General features: G+C 39.2%; 3 protein-coding genes across 6 annotated transcripts; all 3 read right to left on the reverse strand.

Moving 5' to 3' along the window:
* Positions 1–1216: 1216 nt before the first annotated feature.
* LOC122873851 (intelectin-like) lies at positions 1217–4699 on the reverse strand. The gene is made up of 8 exons (XM_044191117.1): positions 4638–4699; positions 4132–4215; positions 3870–4028; positions 3389–3636; positions 2439–2597; positions 2158–2275; positions 1734–1840; positions 1217–1642 (listed from the first exon to the last, which is right to left on the reverse strand). The coding sequence occupies exons 2-8, from the start codon at positions 4211–4213 to the stop codon at positions 1499–1501; spliced, it is 1017 nt and encodes a 338-aa protein (XP_044047052.1). The 5' UTR covers positions 4214–4215; positions 4638–4699; the 3' UTR covers positions 1217–1498.
* Positions 4700–6119: 1420 nt separating this feature from the next.
* LOC122873850 (intelectin-like) lies at positions 6120–10185 on the reverse strand. 4 transcript variants are annotated; one of them, XM_044191115.1, is made up of 8 exons: positions 10047–10185; positions 8963–9073; positions 8696–8854; positions 8295–8542; positions 7345–7503; positions 7064–7181; positions 6640–6746; positions 6120–6548 (listed from the first exon to the last, which is right to left on the reverse strand). In XM_044191115.1, exons 2-8 carry the CDS (start codon positions 9069–9071, stop codon positions 6405–6407), a joined length of 1044 nt encoding a protein of 347 aa, XP_044047050.1. In that variant the 5' UTR covers positions 9072–9073; positions 10047–10185; the 3' UTR covers positions 6120–6404. The 4 variants fall into 4 exon arrangements, with proteins under 4 accessions (XP_044047050.1, XP_044047051.1, XP_044047049.1 ...); XM_044191116.1 differs by having other exon boundaries at positions 8987–9073; positions 10047–10184; XM_044191114.1 differs by lacking the exon at positions 10047–10185 and adding an exon at positions 9227–9262 and having other exon boundaries at positions 8987–9073.
* Positions 10186–13419: 3234 nt separating this feature from the next.
* LOC122873854 (D(1) dopamine receptor-like) lies at positions 13420–18682 on the reverse strand. Its single transcript, XM_044191122.1, has one exon. It carries the CDS (start codon positions 18680–18682, stop codon positions 17213–17215), a length of 1470 nt encoding a protein of 489 aa, XP_044047057.1. The 3' UTR covers positions 13420–17212.
* Between the last annotated feature and the right edge of the window lie 8 nt (positions 18683–18690).

Raw genomic sequence — 18690 nt, forward strand, 5'->3', positions numbered from 1 at the left:
AACTGTCATTTACTTTGAGTTAATACTGTTGCTGCATACACTCGTTAGCATACCAAATGTGTATTAATCCACAACTTTAAATAGTCCCCAAGAAATGCACTAATTGGTGCTGTTTGAGTGACATTTTCTAAAAACTACAGTGCCCAGCTGTTTAATTTTTTTTATAAATTATTTTGCCCTTATTTATGAATGAAACTATATATTTGTGACGCATTTTTAAAGTTTTACATCTTCAGCAGGAACAAATCAACTTGGTGCTGAGAGCCACAGACAAGGTAGGGAAGAACACATTGTTGGTTTTGATCTTTTCATGGGATTTGTCGACAATAAAATATGTAGAGAAACATTTTTATTGTTTTTGTATTACAAGTAAAAAGTGATGATATTTTTGCACCAACACTCAGTGTCTTAAAAACAAACTATACTTAATACGTATGTATTTTTGCCCAAAATTATACAAATTTGCTATTTTCAAGAGAAATTCATTTGTGCTGTTGCAGAAAACACCATGGTCCACTAAAGCCATAATTAGAAGCACTTTTCAAAAAATGAATAGAAAGAAAGAAATGAATTGAAATAATAAATAAAATGTACAACGATAAGAAAAACGTCATTGGTCTGGGTGGAAACTTCATCATGCCAAACTTGGATGAGACGAGCTGATATTTGATAATAGCCAACATATGTGCCACATATTATACCTCTAGTGTCAATCTAACCTTCGTGGACAAAACTGACTGTACCCTGCCGACAGCCAGTGTGGTCAAAGGAAATTAGCAAGTGTCATGTGCAGGCTGCTCGAAAACAGTTTACACACCTGCCTTTGATTCTTAAAGCTAGGTGACCTCTAAACCAACTGCACTCTCAAATCGAAGGCCTGCCCATCAGAGTTAAGGTCTATGTGGATAGTTTTGGGGAGATATTATGGCACACAGGACATCACAGGATCACTGTGATCAGACAGACGGCCACAGTCTTCAGTTGAGGGTTCTTAAAGAGCATCTCAATGGAGAGACAGGATGCAAAAGCAAGTGGCTTTGAGCAGCTGCAAACACACATATAGGAGACAAAGACACTCAACTCCATGAACTGCAACATCCCGGGTTCATGTCTGGCCAGGGACCTTTGTTGCTCTCTCTCATCTCCTTTCATCTCTCTACTGTCCATCATAAAGCAAAAAAAAAAGGCCAAAAAAAACCATCCAACAAGCCCAATGTTAAATGTTTTGTTTGGTTTTATTTGAATATGCAGTTCAATAACGCCATCTACTGGAACTTAATCACAAATTAATGTTTACTGTAATATATATATATATATATAATATATATTACTTTTGTTAGCAGAAACACAAGGCTCGTTCTCTGTAACATGAGACGTGCTGTGGTTAAGAGCTATTCAAATAAACCTGCACTGACTTCTAAATGGCTACAAGTGGGATTGTTGACTAGACTGTCATGCCATATTCTATCATCATAAACTACATGAGCAAATAATCTTCTCAGCGGTAGAACAGTAAAACAGCAGCCTCAGTCATCTCTTTGGAAGCGCTCCAGCCTTGCTCCCTTCCCAGTCTGTCCCAGTCAAATGATGGGAAGTCCCCACACTGGTCAGGGTGGAAATATCCACCTCCTCCTATACAGTACTGCAGACACACAAAACAACAGGATTATTACACTGTGTATCATTTGCTGTGTTGACTGACAGCAGAAATGTGATGATGGATTCAGACTCACATGTTCAGTGTTGTATCCAGTGATCGGCTTGACGCCGGAGCAGATAGCCATGGCTGAACGTTCATTGTTTATTGCTCTGAATGTGATGAAACCTGGTTCAGTCTCCACTTGCATATGAACAGAAATAAACAGTGAGTTTCTCAAAGGCTAGCTTGCTAACAGCAGCATTTGGTTTAGATAGTTAATTTCTTTCTCGTTTTAGAATCCAATGATAACCTTTAACCTTGAAAGTTTATTGAATATTTAATAATTACCATTTTTGTAGTTAACTTATATCAGTAAATATTTTTGGAAAATGTGATAAAATGAATAATTACACTTTAATGGCCCCAAGCACCAATCCAGATTGATATCCACATCCACCCATGATGGAGAAAAAGCTCTTTATTATCTCCATTTCCCTCTTGCTACATGAGCTTTTTACCTCTTGGATTGGGTCCATATAACATTTTGGTGGACTCTCTGTCTCCATGGTCATACACAATGGGAATAGCTGGCCCTCTGTTGTTAAAGGAGCCAATGTCGTATCTCACTGGATATTGCTGGAAGAATGTGACACAATTTTGTCTTCAGTCATGAGGGCATGTACCTGTAAAACTGCAGGTTTGCTTGTGTAGTTAATCGTTATTGTATTATTATTATATTCTATACCTTATGCATTTGTTATCTAAGTTATAACTTAACATCACCACACTACTAAGTTACCTTGAAGAGCTGAAATAGGTTCCCTCCATACAGGCGGAGAAAGCGGCTGTCAGTGTGGTAGCGGAGGATGGCTGCCAGGTTCCAGTGCTCCAGCGGGAAGTTGTTGGGAACATGCCACACAGACATGTCTTCTGCTACTATATCATAGTAACCTGGATTCTGTCACAGTGTACACACTATTGTCATGACTCTCATTGTGGTTTAGATCACAGTTAACTTCTTTTGCATCAGGTAGATTTGCTCATTTTGCTAATTTTTCCTCCTCTGACCTTTAATTTTTATTGACAAATAAAAAGACAAATGTAACTTGACCATTACCGGTGTTGCACCAAATTCTGTGACCCAAGAAGGAACTATAATGCAACAGCAAACATTTGTATCATACTTGATCACATGCCTTATTTCAATAGCAGCTCTAACCAAAAATGGTGCCTCCATAGTATTTAGATAGGGTCACAAAGTTTAACCGCAAAGATGTGATCCCATAGAAATAGAGAGGGTAACAAATATTGACTGCTGTTATAGCAGATGTGTGCATAGGTCTGTCTGTAGAGCACTCACCTATCAATATCTGTCTTTTTCACGTAGTTAATTAACCCTCTAGCATCACGGAATGTGATTAGTCATAGATTTCTGTACACCAATTTGTGTCCCATTCAAAATACTATGGAGGCACCATGTTTGGTAACAGCTGTTAAAATAAAGTATGATTTTAAAAAATGTATGCAGTGGCAATATAGCTCAAATTCCAAACCAGTAAAGCAGTAAATGTAGTTGAGTAAAAAGTACAATATTTCCCTCTGAATTGTAGTGGAAGTAGAAAGTAGATCAAAATACATTTACTCACGTAAGTAAGTGCCTCAAATTTGCACTTAAATACAGTACTTGAGTAAATGTACTTAGTTACTTTCCACCTCTGTATTCCTGTGACTGTCAAGTTGTTTCTGTACCTTAAAATCATCTGAGGTGGCGCCCTCTGCTGTTCCAAAGGTGTTTCTGTTGGACCAGGTCCCATCTCCATCTGGCAGGTTAGCATTGTTGCCCTGCTGGCTCGACCAGCGGTCGCCCACTGTGCACCTTCCATAAATGCTGTTCTCATGGACACTCGCCACCAGTGTCCAGCCGCCTCCCGCAGTGGTCATATCACAGAAAGTCTGATAGACCATGCCATTAGCAGTGGTCAGGTAGTACAACCCATCTGGAAATATTATAGTTAGTGTTAATGAGGGAAAATACCCACCTTTGTTTTGATTTATTGGTCATCAGTTGTCGAGTTGTCTCCCAAAATATTTGTTCAAAATATACACTTTAGGGGACTGCAACACATTGAATTATTTAAAGACTTTAAATGTTCCATTCCATTAGAAGTACATTTGTCTAATGTCAGAGTATTGCATAGAGAAACATCTCCTGCAGGCTAACACTCCTTACCTTCTTGTTCATTATATCTGTCCCTGATCTCTTTACAGCTCCTTGCAACATATCTGGATCTGTTGCTCAGTTTCTCCAAACGTTCAAAGTTTGTCCTGGTGAGGTTCTGAGTTATCTCAACATCCCTGATGGCTTCTGTGTGGATGAGCTCTTCATTTACTAAACGTAAAGCCAAATTTTACAAAATAAGAAAGTTAGATAGCAGTGATGTACGGTAGGAAAGCACAGTGCATGAGCATATGTAGTATGTGTTACATTTTACCTATTTGTAACGCAGCAGCTGCAAAGGAAGCATGTTCCACCAACACCAAAACCACCAAAAACAAAAGTATATGGTATAACATGTCTGAAAAAAAAAACATATCAAATAAATTTAAACATTAAAGAAGCATATTTGTACCTATTAGTACAAAGTTTGTTATCCCATACACACACAAAGTAATTCAAACCTGACAAATCTATCTACCAAAATCAGAAATTTGCTAGAGCACCATTCTCCCGCTGTTAAATATTGTTAATATTCCTTCCAGTGTTAAACTGTTCAGAAGACAAAAACTATTTTTTTCAAGAGATTAAAGAAATTCTGACAGGTCTTAGAACCAGCATCAATTTGTTATCCATAATTTAGAAATATAAATTAAGAGATGTGGAGAGAGGAACAACCATCCACATAACTCTAACAGTACATTAAGACTGAACAGCACTGCATTACTAAGTTCTCATATCCCCGTCCCCAGTGCGCCTATCTTTATAATAAAAATTTCCTACCTGTGTTGATCGCTGTAAGATGTGTTGTGGTTCATTCTTGATCTTCACAACTATATATGTTCTTGTTTATGAGTCATGGTTGACATCTCAAGGTTCAAAGTGCAAACTGATTAATATTTCATCAACATTTATTATATTACTTACCGAAACACCACTCAGATAAAGAAAACATTGAATGAAAATATGCTAAAATATAGTCATAATGATCCCAAAGGTCTTCTGTTATCTTGTTCTAACTCATAGTTTCAGATCCTGTCTGCACTTTACATTTTGCCCCCCCATTGGCTTACTAACTGTCACAAATTAGCCAAATGATTTGTAGGGACGTGGGTTACTGGTAACAACAGTATGTTGCAAGAATTACTACTTTTTGTCACTATTATCAAAAGCAATTGCTCTGAAGTGTTCTAGGTGTCCTAATACATTGTACTAAAGGGGCAATGCCAATGAATGTTCCTGCACTGGCTCATCATCTTTAGATAATATTTGCTACTCATGCAAATAAAGTCACTGAAGCAGAATATGAGTTTGGGGTTTGATGATGTTTTCTGTGTTGTGTTTTACTTCATGTTTGTTGTATTTCCTTTATCAAATCAGTATCTCAGAGATAATGAAGCGGGTCTTAGTAGTTGAGAAAGAAGTGAGGTGGATTGATGATGATTTATTCACCAGTGGTTTTGTTTGAGAATTAAACAGTACTGTATGCCATATACAGTAAATCTGTAGGTAAACAATTTACACGAGTTTCACTTACAAAAAAGCATATTCACACTTCCACTCACAGACACCATTGATCTAATGATTAACCATTACACACACACTGAGTTAGTATATTTTGTTATTATTATTATTATTGTGAACAAATTCAATTATTTGATGTCCCTCATACAACCTTCCTTTCTTTGTCATGGCCTGAGAGCCAGGTGTGCCACAGTGGAAAAGCTGGAACAGTGTCCAGTCCATCATGGGACATTAAAAACATATTTTAAATAATTTAATAATTTAATAATAATTAAATGAATAATTGATTGAGAAACTTTCATTAAATTCAACTAATAAATGAAATATACAGAGACAAAAAATGTTATTGATGTGGATGGAAACTCCATCATGTCAAACATGGATGAGTCTAGCAGCCATTTGATGAAAGGTCAGTGTATGTGTATGTATGTGTAAGTCATCATGTACAAAACTATACAGTACTGAACATATATACTCTACCTCCACACAGTCAGTGTGATCGAAGGAAATTGGCATTTGTCATGTGCATCATGTCATTACATCAGCCTCAGTCTCAGCTGATGTAACCGCTACACCAACTTCACTCGCTGAGATGGTGCAATCTTCAGCTGAAGGAGAAAGAGATTTTTGAGCTAAAATGATCTTTTGTGTTTAATACATGTCAGTGGACAGAGAGTATACCACAGAGGGTGGCTTTGAGCAACTGCAAACATGCTGAAGGTGCTAAAGACATTAAAAAAGTTTCCAAAATGCAAAATATTTTATTTCAATATGCAGTTAAATAACTCCACCTGCTGGTGTGTGGCTTAATTACAAACAAGTATTTTACTGAAATTTCTGGTCTGTTCTTTATGGTCAATGACACAAGCAGAAACACAAGGCTCGTTCTCTGTAACATGAGACGTGCTGTGGTTAAGAGCTATTCAAATAAACCTGCACTGACTTCTAAATGGCTACAAGTGGGATTGTTGACTAGACTGTCATGCCATATTCTATCATCATAAACTACATGAGCAAATAATCTTCTCAGCGGTAGAACAGTAAAACAGCAGCCTCAGTCATCTCTTTGGAAGCGCTCCAGCCTTGCTCCCTTCCCAGTCTGTCCCAGTCAAATGATGGGAAGTCCCCACACTGGTCAGGGTGGAAATATCCACCTCCTCCTATACAGTACTGCAGACACACAAAACAACAGGATTATTACACTGTGTATCATTTGCTGTGTTGACTGACAGCAGAAATGTGATGATGGATTCAGACTCACATGTTCAGTGTTGTATCCAGTGATCGGCTTGACGCCGGAGCAGATAGCCATGGCTGAACGTTCATTGTTTATTGCTCTGAATGTGATGAAACCTGGTTCAGTCTCCACTTGCATATGAACAGAAATAAACAGTGAGTTTCTCAAAGGCTAGCTTGCTAACAGCAGCATTTGGTTTAGATAGTTAATTTCTTTCTCGTTTTAGAATCCAATGATAACCTTTAACCTTGAAAGTTTATTGAATATTTAATAATTACCATTTTTGTAGTTAACTTATATCAGTAAATATTTTTGGAAAATGTGATAAAATGAATAATTACACTTTAATGGCCCCAAGCACCAATCCAGATTGATATCCACATCCACCCATGATGGAGAAAAAGCTCTTTATTATCTCCATTTCCCTCTTGCTACATGAGCTTTTTACCTCTTGGATTGGGTCCATATAACATTTTGGTGGACTCTCTGTCTCCATGGTCATACACAATGGGAATAGCTGGCCCTCTGTTGTTAAAGGAGCCAATGTCGTATCTCACTGGATATTGCTGGAAGAATGTGACACAATTTTGTCTTCAGTCATGAGGGCATGTACCTGTAAAACTGCAGGTTTGCTTGTGTAGTTAATCGTTATTGTATTATTATTATATTCTATACCTTATGCATTTGTTATCTAAGTTATAACTTAACATCACCACACTACTAAGTTACCTTGAAGAGCTGAAATAGGTTCCCTCCATACAGGCGGAGAAAGCGGCTGTCAGTGTGGTAGCGGAGGATGGCTGCCAGGTTCCAGTGCTCCAGCGGGAAGTTGTTGGGAACATGCCACACAGACATGTCTTCTGCTACTATATCATAGTAACCTGGATTCTGTCACAGTGTACACACTATTGTCATGACTCTCATTGTGGTTTAGATCACAGTTAACTTCTTTTGCATCAGGTAGATTTGCTCATTTTGCTAATTTTTCCTCCTCTGACCTTTAATTTTTATTGACAAATAAAAAGACAAATGTAACTTGACCATTACCGGTGTTGCACCAAATTCTGTGACCCAAGAAGGAACTATAATGCAACAGCAAACATTTGTATCATACTTGATCACATGCCTTATTTCAATAGCAGCTCTAACCAAAAATGGTGCCTCCATAGTATTTAGATAGGGTCACAAAGTTTAACCGCAAAGATGTGATCCCATAGAAATAGAGAGGGTAACAAATATTGACTGCTGTTATAGCAGATGTGTGCATAGGTCTGTCTGTAGAGCACTCACCTATCAATATCTGTCTTTTTCACGTAGTTAATTAACCCTCTAGCATCACGGAATGTGATTAGTCATAGATTTCTGTACACCAATTTGTGTCCCATTCAAAATACTATGGAGGCACCATGTTTGGTAACAGCTGTTAAAATAAAGTATGATTTTAAAAAATGTATGCAGTGGCAATATAGCTCAAATTCCAAACCAGTAAAGCAGTAAATGTAGTTGAGTAAAAAGTACAATATTTCCCTCTGAATTGTAGTGGAAGTAGAAAGTAGATCAAAATACATTTACTCACGTAAGTAAGTGCCTCAAATTTGCACTTAAATACAGTACTTGAGTAAATGTACTTAGTTACTTTCCACCTCTGTATTCCTGTGACTGTCAAGTTGTTTCTGTACCTTAAAATCATCTGAGGTGGCGCCCTCTGCTGTTCCAAAGGTGTTTCTGTTGGACCAGGTCCCATCTCCATCTGGCAGGTTAGCATTGTTGCCCTGCTGGCTCGACCAGCGGTCGCCCACTGTGCACCTTCCATAAATGCTGTTCTCATGGACACTCGCCACCAGTGTCCAGCCGCCTCCCGCAGTGGTCATATCACAGAAAGTCTGATAGACCATGCCATTAGCAGTGGTCAGGTAGTACAACCCATCTGGAAATATTATAGTTAGTGTTAATGAGGGAAAATCTTTATTATCATTAAATATATATGTTTTTGAGAGACTTGCAACACATTGAATTAATGAAAGAGTGTTGATGAATTACATTTGTTAAATTTGAAAGTACTGTCAGAAGAAACATTTACCTTCTTGTTCACTATATCTCTCCCTGATCTCCTTACAGCTCCTTGCAACATATCTGGACCTGTTCCTTAATTTCTCCAAATGTTCAAAGTTTGTCTCGATGAGATTCTGAGTCGTCGCAACATCCTTTGTGGTTTCTGTGTGGGTAACCTCCTCATTTACTGAAAATGAAGCCAGTTTCATTAAAATAAGACAGTTAGCAGTGTTGTGGGAAAGTACAGTGAATGACCATAATAGGAATTTGTATGTGTGTGTGTGTGTTGTATTACCTAATACAATACCTAATGTATTACCTATTTGTGAAGAAGCAGCAGCTGCAAAGCACACATGATCCACTGACACAAAAACCGCCAATAGCAAAACTATATGGTGCAACATCTCTGTGAAAAAACATATCAAATATATTAAAGATACCATATGTTATCCCATACACACTTGACACAACACTTCATTAGTAAGTCGTAGTAAGATAGTAAGTTGTTATATATAACAGTTTAGAAAATTAGTAAAAATATTTTTGTGTTGTGTTTTACTTTGCATTTCTTGTATTTCCTTATTCATTCTATGTCTCACTGACAATGAAGCTGGTCTCAGCAACTGAGAAAGAAGCGAGGTGTAAATTATATAGTCTCTAGAGGTTTTGGTGGAGAATAACAAATTACTCCATGCTCTATAAATCCGAGGGTGAACAATTTACAGGAGTTTTAACTACAAAAAGGCTGTGTTGACTGTATCATTGGCATTCAAATATTCTGTATTATACAAATTTGCTTTGAAAAAACAGGAGGTTTAAAATATATATCCAACAAAAGAATAATGAAATCCCTCATACAACAGTCTTAATGCCTGAACCAAACACAGAAATCAAATTCTCAATTCTCAACCTTTTAAGACCTTTTAAGATTCAGCAAACATCCTATAATCATCAAAACATACTATTAAAAACAATATCCAAACACTAAAAGATCACATCAAACATTTTTTCTATGAGAAACTTCCTTATGTCACATACCTGCAGATACATTTTTTTTTTATCTTTTATTTTTTTTTACAAATGAATGACAAAAGATCTGCAGATTTGCTAGTAAATCAACAGGATAATGAAGATGGATATCAAAAATAGATTATTTTTGCAGTAGAGCAATTTTTTAATTGCTCCACTATTTTCTAATAGCCTGAATGATATCATGTTATCTGCAAGTGCCATTTCTAGTCAGTGAAGCAGCAAAACTGATGACTTTGAAGAAATACTTCTTAACGCATTCTCGACTGCAAATTCTCATCAATGTGCCCTTAAACAATAAAACCTGAACAAAACCCAAATTTTGAAAACAAGTCAACTTTCGGTGTTACCTTAATAAAACTGCAAATTGTGAGCCTGTGTTATAGATTCTGTCCTGGGTTGAAAGTGCTCCACCTTGCAGTTGGAATAGGCAGTGAACATATATTTGCCATGGTCATGTGAGAGCAAAGTTTACGGTTTGAGCTAATCATCAACTATAGTGGTCGAATGTTATTTTTACTGTTGCCAAATTTTGGACATTCCATGACAATATGCTGTCCTGTCTCCTAATTGGTTGTGGAAGCAGTACTCAGATCTTTTACTTAAGTAAAAGTAGCAATACCACAGTGTAGAAATACTCTGTTACAAGTGAAAGTCATGCATTCAAAATTGTACTTAAGAACAGTACTTGGGTAAATGTACTTAGTTACAACTTAATGAATGTAGTCTGATATCTGATTTCTGCCAGTGGTTCAGTTCACTGTCTTCTTGAATGTATCAGGATCATTTTCTGACCAGCACAGTACAAACCATGACTACTCTTTACTCTCTGAGTGTGTCTCTCTCTCTGATCTATTTTTAGAGGTTAGAAGGACACTGTGAGAGTGGGGTGACAGGCATCCTGACGCCTCTCACTAATAATTCAACTGCTTCACGCAGCAGCAGGAATGAGAACCGGCAGCCAGCTGTGCACTCCCAGCTGTACCGACCACATGTGGACGTCTACTGGAAATATTTACTTCTTATTAATAAAGTCTTTTGATAAGTAATTGTGGTGTTCCCATGTGTTTTTCATCTTAATCCAAGGTCCTTAATTTAAACCCTTCAGAGCTATTTGTTTCCACTGTTTTGCCTTAACCTTGTCCCATGTAGAAATGAGGTTGAATCAATTTTTTTATGTAAGCTGATGTCTTTATTATATGTCACAACATATGTGTAATATGGTTTAGATGTTGAGTGAATTCATCTGGAAGCATCTCAAATGTAGCACGCATGGCTGTTAATGGCCTACAATAACCAATAGCCTCTGTAACTGCATACTTAGTGAAATACTATTGCATTTTATAACTTGAATATTAACTTGAAATAATCTAAAATTACTATTAAAAAAGACCTGATGTGCATTGGAATGGATGTTAAGTTTGTAAAATCCTGTGTTGTCAAGATTGAAGAAACCTGCAAATGAACTATTAATATGATTGATTTAGTATGGTTATGTTATACTTAGTTGAAGTGAGATATGTATGAATATAAATTAATATTTAAAAGGTGAAAAAGTCATGTCTTCCTTGCAACTTATATGTCAAAATGATTATTTATTGGTTGAATAGAAGCTAGGCTGCTTAGTTTCTAGGCCAAATATTAAAACAGTTCCTTCTCAGTGGCTGGGAGCAACAAATATTGATGTCCATTACAGTGGATGCTGGGGTTAATTTTTGTGTCTTATTTTAGGTTTCACTGTAACCTTTTTATGAACCTGCATCTCCCCTGACCCTAAAAATCTCCATATTTCTCACTTAAATTCTCATGTTTCTTCTGTCCTCTTTTATTCATAGTTTATAGTTCAATCTCTCACACTTTCACTCCCTACTGCCTCTCCTTTTTCCTTTCTCAGTGTTTTTCGGCTTGCTAATCTTATCTGACCTAATTCATTTTTCTGCCGGAAACATTCAGATTAATTGACTTGAATACACACACTCATAAGTAAACACACACACCATTCTCAGACTTGCTCTGAATGTTCTTAAATATAAAGGATATAAAGGATAATTTATTTAAGAGTTGTGTACTTCCAGACATGAGTGTAAGCCAGGATCTGACTAAATGTCTTCTTCATATATCCATAATAATGCAGAGGACCTCTCCCTCTGGAGGGCCAGGATTATTGCGGGAAACAATGCACCGACCTGATCCGACATCCCCAAAGAGACCGATAGGGATTATAAGGTCTTTTGGATGGAAATGGTTCACAAACAGGATCAGCAGAGAAAAGACAGTATGTGGGAGGTCATAGCATATCCATCAGTCAATATCTATAACATGTAAATGCATCTTTTATTCAGTAAGATATTTACAAGGATGTGGAAACCATTTTTATATTTGTTCAATCATCTTCAAACTTATTATGAATGGTTTTACATCTTTGGCCCTTGAGCAGTTTTTCAAATGGTTTCATTTGAGAAGTTTAGAGAGGCAAATTAGTCTCAGACAAATTAGATGAGGAGTAACTACTAAATATTCTTTTGTTTTTAGGGGTCACAAGTCAAAATGATTGGGAAACACTGCACTGGAAAAAACAAGAGGTTGCAAGATAAATCTAAGGGGTTGCAAGATGATCAGGAAGACAGGAACGAAAATAAAATAATAATCTGCAACACAAAACGTTTTGGGGGGATTTTTCTCCAGTCTCGTTTCTCCTTTTGTCCTTTATTTGAGTTTTACTGCTTCAAATGACACAATCTGAGAAGTCATTGGTTGAACAGCTTGCAGCTCACTGACCTTTAACCTATGACGTGGTGTCACAACTAGCAATTAGTCCATTTTATAGGGTCAAAAGCCAAAAAGGTCGAGAACTATTGCTAATGTAAACACAAGACACACTTAAATGTAACATAGTTTACTCCTTGTGGCTGGCCTTGTGACTGTGAGACTGTCCTCCCAAAACAACAACAACAACAACAGCATCATTCATTTGTGAAAATGCCTAAAAGCAATCTACATTTTCTTGGTAAGGACATCTAGCAGTCTTGTGAATAGAGGAGCAAAGGTCGAAGTAGTGGATGTAATAGTGGGTGGGTGGATCTGTCGCCACTATCAACAGCTATCAACTATCAACAACTATTGCTGTTTCAAAAATAAAACCTATCTTACATGGCACAGAAACAATGGGGAAATATCATGGTTTGGGTTAAAATAACTACTTCGTTAAGGTTAGGGAATGGCCATGATCATGGTTAAAAGAAACCAATGTTGACAGTTGGTAAACGGGAAACAAACTACAGTCTCCGATGTTTTGCTGACTCATCCAACCACCACAACCTCCTCCCTCTGTGAACTCTGTGGCTCTATAACAACATCCCACCCTTTGCTCCCAACAGACCAGATAATTCCTACTAGTGATGGGATTTATGGCTCTTTGAGGGGATCCGGATCTTCGCGATCCATTCCTTTCAAAGAGCCGTTCAAAAGAACTCGGATATCACACACCAATATCTGAGTTTGAATTATTCTGAAATATTGATTATTACCTCATTTGTCATGTGTGGACTATATTCCATAGGGTTGCACAAATCCCTCTGCTTAGACAGTGACATCACTATTTTGGATTTACCTTTAGTACAAAGTGTGTGTGTGTGTGTGTGTGTGTAAAGCTACGTTGACTTATGTTATTCATACAATACCTACTCACAAATAAACATCAAAAACAAAGCCAGGTGCAATGAATTTCTGTGCAAAACAGCTTTTACTACAAACACTTCCACACAAGAACATTGTTATCACACAAGAACATTTTGATAGAAAACAAAAAATATTTAAAGTAGATAAAATTAGAATAAATAAAATGGAAATGTCTACATACTACATACTATTACTACTGTAAACTTTGTTTGGCACTGAGACAGAGAGGCAATCGCACGTGTTTTTTTGTTTTTTTTTGTTTTTTAACTGGAGTAAGCATGTGACGGCAGCGTGCACATGTCATGGCTCCGCTCCTACCCAATGACAGAGGAACGCAGGTTTTTTTTCCACTGGAGTACTCACGTGAAGGATGCTTGCACAACTAATAACTAATATCATCACGCTATAAAGGGTTGGCCTGCGCTGGGTGCACCCCTCCCCCTATAACTGTTCTGTCTCGCGGAGGAGCTCATTTGTGTGCATCTGTGTGAAACACGCATAGGAAAAAAGAACGACAGAAAGAACGGCTCCCCTCCAGCCGCGACTCGGCTCCCATCGTTCATGTTTATGAGCTGTTCAAAAGAATCGGTTCGTTCGCGAACGTCACAACTCTAATTCCTACAGCCGCTAGAGGGCTTTGTCACTTGAATGTAAACATATGCCATTTTTGGGCATTTGCTGAAATGACTGATGCTCTTGTATTTCTTGGGACAGTCTCAAATAGGCTGTATGTTACACTCTAAACATGGGTAGTTTTTCTGTCGTTGTTGTCTCTTCTGGTAATATTGTCTTATTAAAATGGGATGAATGTATAAATAAAGTGTTCTCCCTGTATGCTGAGACTTCAGAGCAGTAGTTACAGTACCTTTGCTGGATGTGTTCCCGCACCTTAAGTACACAAATCGATTTACAGCTCCTTCTGGAACTCACCGTCTCGCTCTCTCTTTCTGTCTTGCCTGCAGCCTCGAGGGCTCCTTTAACTCACACACCTTTCAGGTTGGCAGGTGTGGCCCATTCAAAGTTTCCCCAGGTAAACACAACTACCCAGACAGACATGTTAATGCGGTGAGCTCCTTTTGGGTGACATGAGAATGAAATAGAGAAAGAACGAAACAAGGACACTCAGTCAATATTAATAGATGTAATCACTTTGTTATTCCTCAGAGATAGGACCCCACATACTTCTCTCTGAAGCGCACTCCAGTCAGGCCTGTAATGACTTTTCTCCCGCAGCAACCTACATGCAACCACTGTAAATGGGAGACACGTTCATTAAAAATAATTTGACCTTTGTTTTATTAATCCTCTTTGGTATGGTGACTATTCTTACATACAGTTGGAGACACCTACAGCTGATGGATGTGCTATGTAGGTTACAAGCACATTACACAGCAGATACCATAATGCTGCACACGCTTCCCCTCTGGAAACAATTATACGGTATACCGTACCATCTCTGTGTTCTCTCACTTCTGCATAATCAGAATAAACACAGACACAAACATGTTATCACTGGTGCCTAATAGAGATAATACATGTGTCAACTGCATACATTTTCGGTGAAATTGCAAATTAGGACTGTATATTAGTTGTTGCACTGATCCATAATATGTGGTGCACTTTAAAGGAATAGCTTGACATTTAAGGGAAATAGGATTATTCTCTTTCTTACAGAGAGTTAGAAGAGAGAATCCATACCACTCTCATGTCTTTACGGTAAATATGTAGCTGGAGCCAGCAGCCGGTTGGCTTAGCTTAGCATAAAGACTGGAAACAGGGGGAAACAGCTAGCCTTACTCTGTCCAGAGCTAACAAAATCCGCCTACCAGCAACTCTAAAGCTCACTAATTACGACAACTCACCGTCTTACTATTTCTCAGCTGGGAGTAACGCTAACTTCCTGGAGTCTCCTCAGGTTGCCTGGCAACTGCTCCTAGCAATGAAATAGTCCGGCACATAACCCCCCATAAAACAGCGTATTGTTGTTTTTATGCTTCGTTTTTTGTACCGATTAAAGAAACGAGATAAAACGCATAATTAGTGAGCTTTAGAAATGATGGTAGGTGGATGTTGTAACCTTTGTACAAAACCAGGACAGCCATTTCTCGCTGCTTCCAGTCTTTATGCTGCTAGCAGTAGCTCCATAATGACCTTACAGATATGAGCGTGGTATTAGTCTTCTCATCTAAAGGTGGAATTATGCTTCTCCAAAGATACACATACACGTCTTTGTGAACCTGCACAGAGAAGGGTGTTTTGGGTAACAGTAGGTTGCAGAGGCTTGCAGAGGAGCTAGCTAGACCCATGCTGGCTGTTTCCAGTCTTTGTACTAAGCTACTGTATAAGCTAATCTGCTGCTAGCTGTAGCTACATATGCTAGCCTATTTACCAGACAGATACTGTATGAGAGTGGCATCAATCTTCTCATCTAACTCTCGACAAGCAAAAAAGTGTATTTCCCAAAAGAACTATTGCTTTAAATCTTGTAACAGTAATGTAATCACAACCACCAACAAAATATTTGCAGCTCAGGATGGAGTCATATTTCTTGTTGGCTCCATTAAGGCTTGTGGCTCCTTGAGGTTGTAACACACACTTTTACATTTAACACCAACAAGGAAGTCTCATTAAACAAAAATGAACTGATGTTAATCTGTAGAAAGTTCAGGATATGAGACTGCAGATCTCCAACTATACTTTTGTTCCTGCATCAGCCTCGCTGCATAGATAATAATCTCATCTTGTGTTTTTGAGGGTTGTCACCATAAAAGCTTCTGTGTTCTCACTGGTCAGGGCATCTTTCACAGGAACAACCTTTACAAATTATTTATGTTTGTTTCTTTCAGGAGATAGAGGGGAAACAGAGTGCACAGTTTATCCACCAAGATGCACAGCTGAGGGGTGCTAATGTGAGTTAGTTACGTAATCCCATTTCTAGAGATTCAGAGAAAACCTCTGATAACTCTCCCTCCACGGTGGGGAACCAGCCTCACTAGAAAATCTCAATGTCAGTGTTTTTCAAGTAAAACAGGTGACATATTTCACTTGTTTAATTAGGCATATTACTTCAGGAATGTGACTTTAAGGTGCTTTATCATCCATGTACAACATCAATTCTAAACTAACACTGAGACTGAGAAAACTATAAATGAGTCCCAGCTTTATTCAAGACTTTGACCATCCTACAGGTGCCTGTCATTAATTTTCTTAGAAAATGACATGAAAAAATTTAATTGCTTCTTTCCTTTTGAGTTTCTTTTTAACATGATTTAACTATTTAGGCTACAGAAAAATAATTGTAAAAATCAGTCAACCTCACTCCTATCTTAATCTTGCTCATGGGCCTCACTTTATCTACCCATATCTGGACCTGTCTATATTTGTCCTGATAAGTAAAAGGAGAGGTAGCCTAGTCCTCACACTGAATTTTGCAAGATCCCAAAAAGTCTATGTTGGGTAAATATCCATGTGAACAAAAATGAAGCTAGCCTATAGCCCACAGACAAATAAAAGAATAACAGCTCCATCTACAATTATCCCAAAAAATGTACTATGCTCATGAAAACGAATGTCCTAAAGAAAGAAGAAAAGGACAATGCAATGCATGGTAAAAATAGGGATGATGGGTGTTATTTTGTCGTTTTTGTCTGTATGTAGCCTGGTGTTTGTCCACCTGCATGTTTAAGAGCTTGGAGTAAAATCACTGTGCTCCAGTGCTTCTTTTTTCCTGGGCCTGTACTACAGCTGGGGTCGAGTGTGATCACTATCCACTTTCTTAGCATAGGCCTACTTGTCCTGCTTCCTGACCCCGCACAAGGGATTTCATAAATTGTGTCACTTATATCGGTATCTGCGTCAGTCTGTCTTTGTCCTTGCTTTCCTCAGTGTCCACCACCTGTTCCGTGGTTGTTCTTCTGTGATAAAACACAGTCACCGTTGTGTTCCCGCTGTCATCACTTCCCCCGGTTTTCATGGCACAGGAGACGCTCAGCTTCACGTTCAGCGGGCTCTCCTGCTTCAGCTGTCCGGCCTCGTTGCTCGCCATCACCGTCTCCACCGCTGCGCTCACCGCGGTCCAGCAGCCTCGTCCGCGGCAGCGCAACAAGCGCAGGAAGGCGTCTCTGAAGTCCGCGTTGAACGCATAGATGATCGGGTTGAGGGACGAATTGCTCCAGCCGATCCACACGAAGACATCGAATGTTTTTTCACTGACACAGTAAGGGCCCCGCTGGGCCCCCGGGGCCTCTGGTCCAGGACAGAAAGGCAGAGCGCAGTTCAGGACAAAGAATGGCAACCAGCAGCAGACAAAAACACCCATGATGATGCTCAGAGTTTTGAGGACTTTTGTCTCCTTTCTGATGGAGACTTTGAGCTCCCGGTGTGACTTATTAGAGCGCTGAGAATCAGAATGAAGACGGATATGAGACTGATATGAGTTGGCACTGATTTCCGTGCACATGTGGGGAAATAGTTCAGGTCCGTCGGAGCGGCAACTCTGCGCGTGCTCCGCCGCCCGCTCCAGGGAGGATATCATCCGGATCTGTATCAGGGCTATCCGATAGATGCGGGTGTATGTGACAATCATGATAGCCACGGGGATGTAGAAGCTGATCAGGGAGGAGGAGATGGCGTACGTGCGGCTCAGGCTGGAGTCACAGCTCCCATCAACACTCTTACCGTGAAGCGCCAAATCCTCCTCAGCCGGATCACTGATCTCCGCCCGGTGCCAGTTCAGCTGCACGGGAACAAAGGAGATGACCACGGAGACTGTCCAGGTCACGCCGATCATAACAGAGGCCACCTTCTTGTTCATACTCCTCTCATACCGGAAAGGGCTGGAGATGGCCCAGAATCGATCCACACTAATAACGCACAGGTTGAGGATGGAGGCCGTGGAGCACATGATGTCGCAGGCCAACCAGGTCTTACAGAACCCCCCAAACGGCCAGAAACCAGCCACTTCAGCCACAGCTTTCCATGGCATCACCAGCACGGCGACCAGGAGGTCCGACAGAGCCAGGGACACGATGAAGGTATTGGTTACTTTAGCGCGCAGGTGCCGGTAACGAAAAACGGCTGCGCACACCGTGATGTTGCCTAAAAGCGTCCAAATGATAAGCAGCGCTAGGACGCAGCCCGTTAAAGCTCGGTGCGCCGGTAACTCCTCTTGGCTGCCAGCTACCAGTGCCAAGCCGGTTGTGTTATTCATTGTCTGGCCCTGCACTCGGCCATAAGTCAAACTAAAAGGACAAGAATGGCATTCATTCGTACCATTATCAGAAAAAATAATAAGAGGCAAAAGAGTCATTCAGAGTG

This window comes from Siniperca chuatsi, linkage group LG3, assembly GCF_020085105.1.
Source record: "Siniperca chuatsi isolate FFG_IHB_CAS linkage group LG3, ASM2008510v1, whole genome shotgun sequence".
In the NCBI taxonomy this organism is placed as follows: Eukaryota; Metazoa; Chordata; class Actinopteri; order Centrarchiformes; family Sinipercidae; genus Siniperca; species Siniperca chuatsi.

Coding starts and splice junctions, on each gene's coding strand:
- LOC122873851 (XM_044191117.1), bottom strand. CDS start 4,213: ATGTTATACCATATACTTTTGTTTTTGGTGGTTTTGGTGTTGGTGGAA. Junction 3,637..3,869: donor CAGATATAATGAACAAGAAG/GTAAGGAGTGTT, acceptor TAATATTTCCAG/ATGGGTTGTACTACCTGACC. Junction 1,643..1,733: donor CTGGATACAACACTGAACAT/GTGAGTCTGAAT, acceptor GTGTGTCTGCAG/TACTGTATAGGAGGAGGTGG.
- LOC122873850 (XM_044191113.1), bottom strand. Junction 8,855..8,962: donor TACATTAGGTATTGTATTAG/GTAATACAACAC, acceptor CTTCATTTTCAG/TAAATGAGGAGGTTACCCAC. Junction 6,549..6,639: donor CTGGATACAACACTGAACAT/GTGAGTCTGAAT, acceptor GTGTGTCTGCAG/TACTGTATAGGAGGAGGTGG.
- LOC122873854 (XM_044191122.1), bottom strand. CDS start 18,682: ATGACTCTTTTGCCTCTTATTATTTTTTCTGATAATGGTACGAATGAA.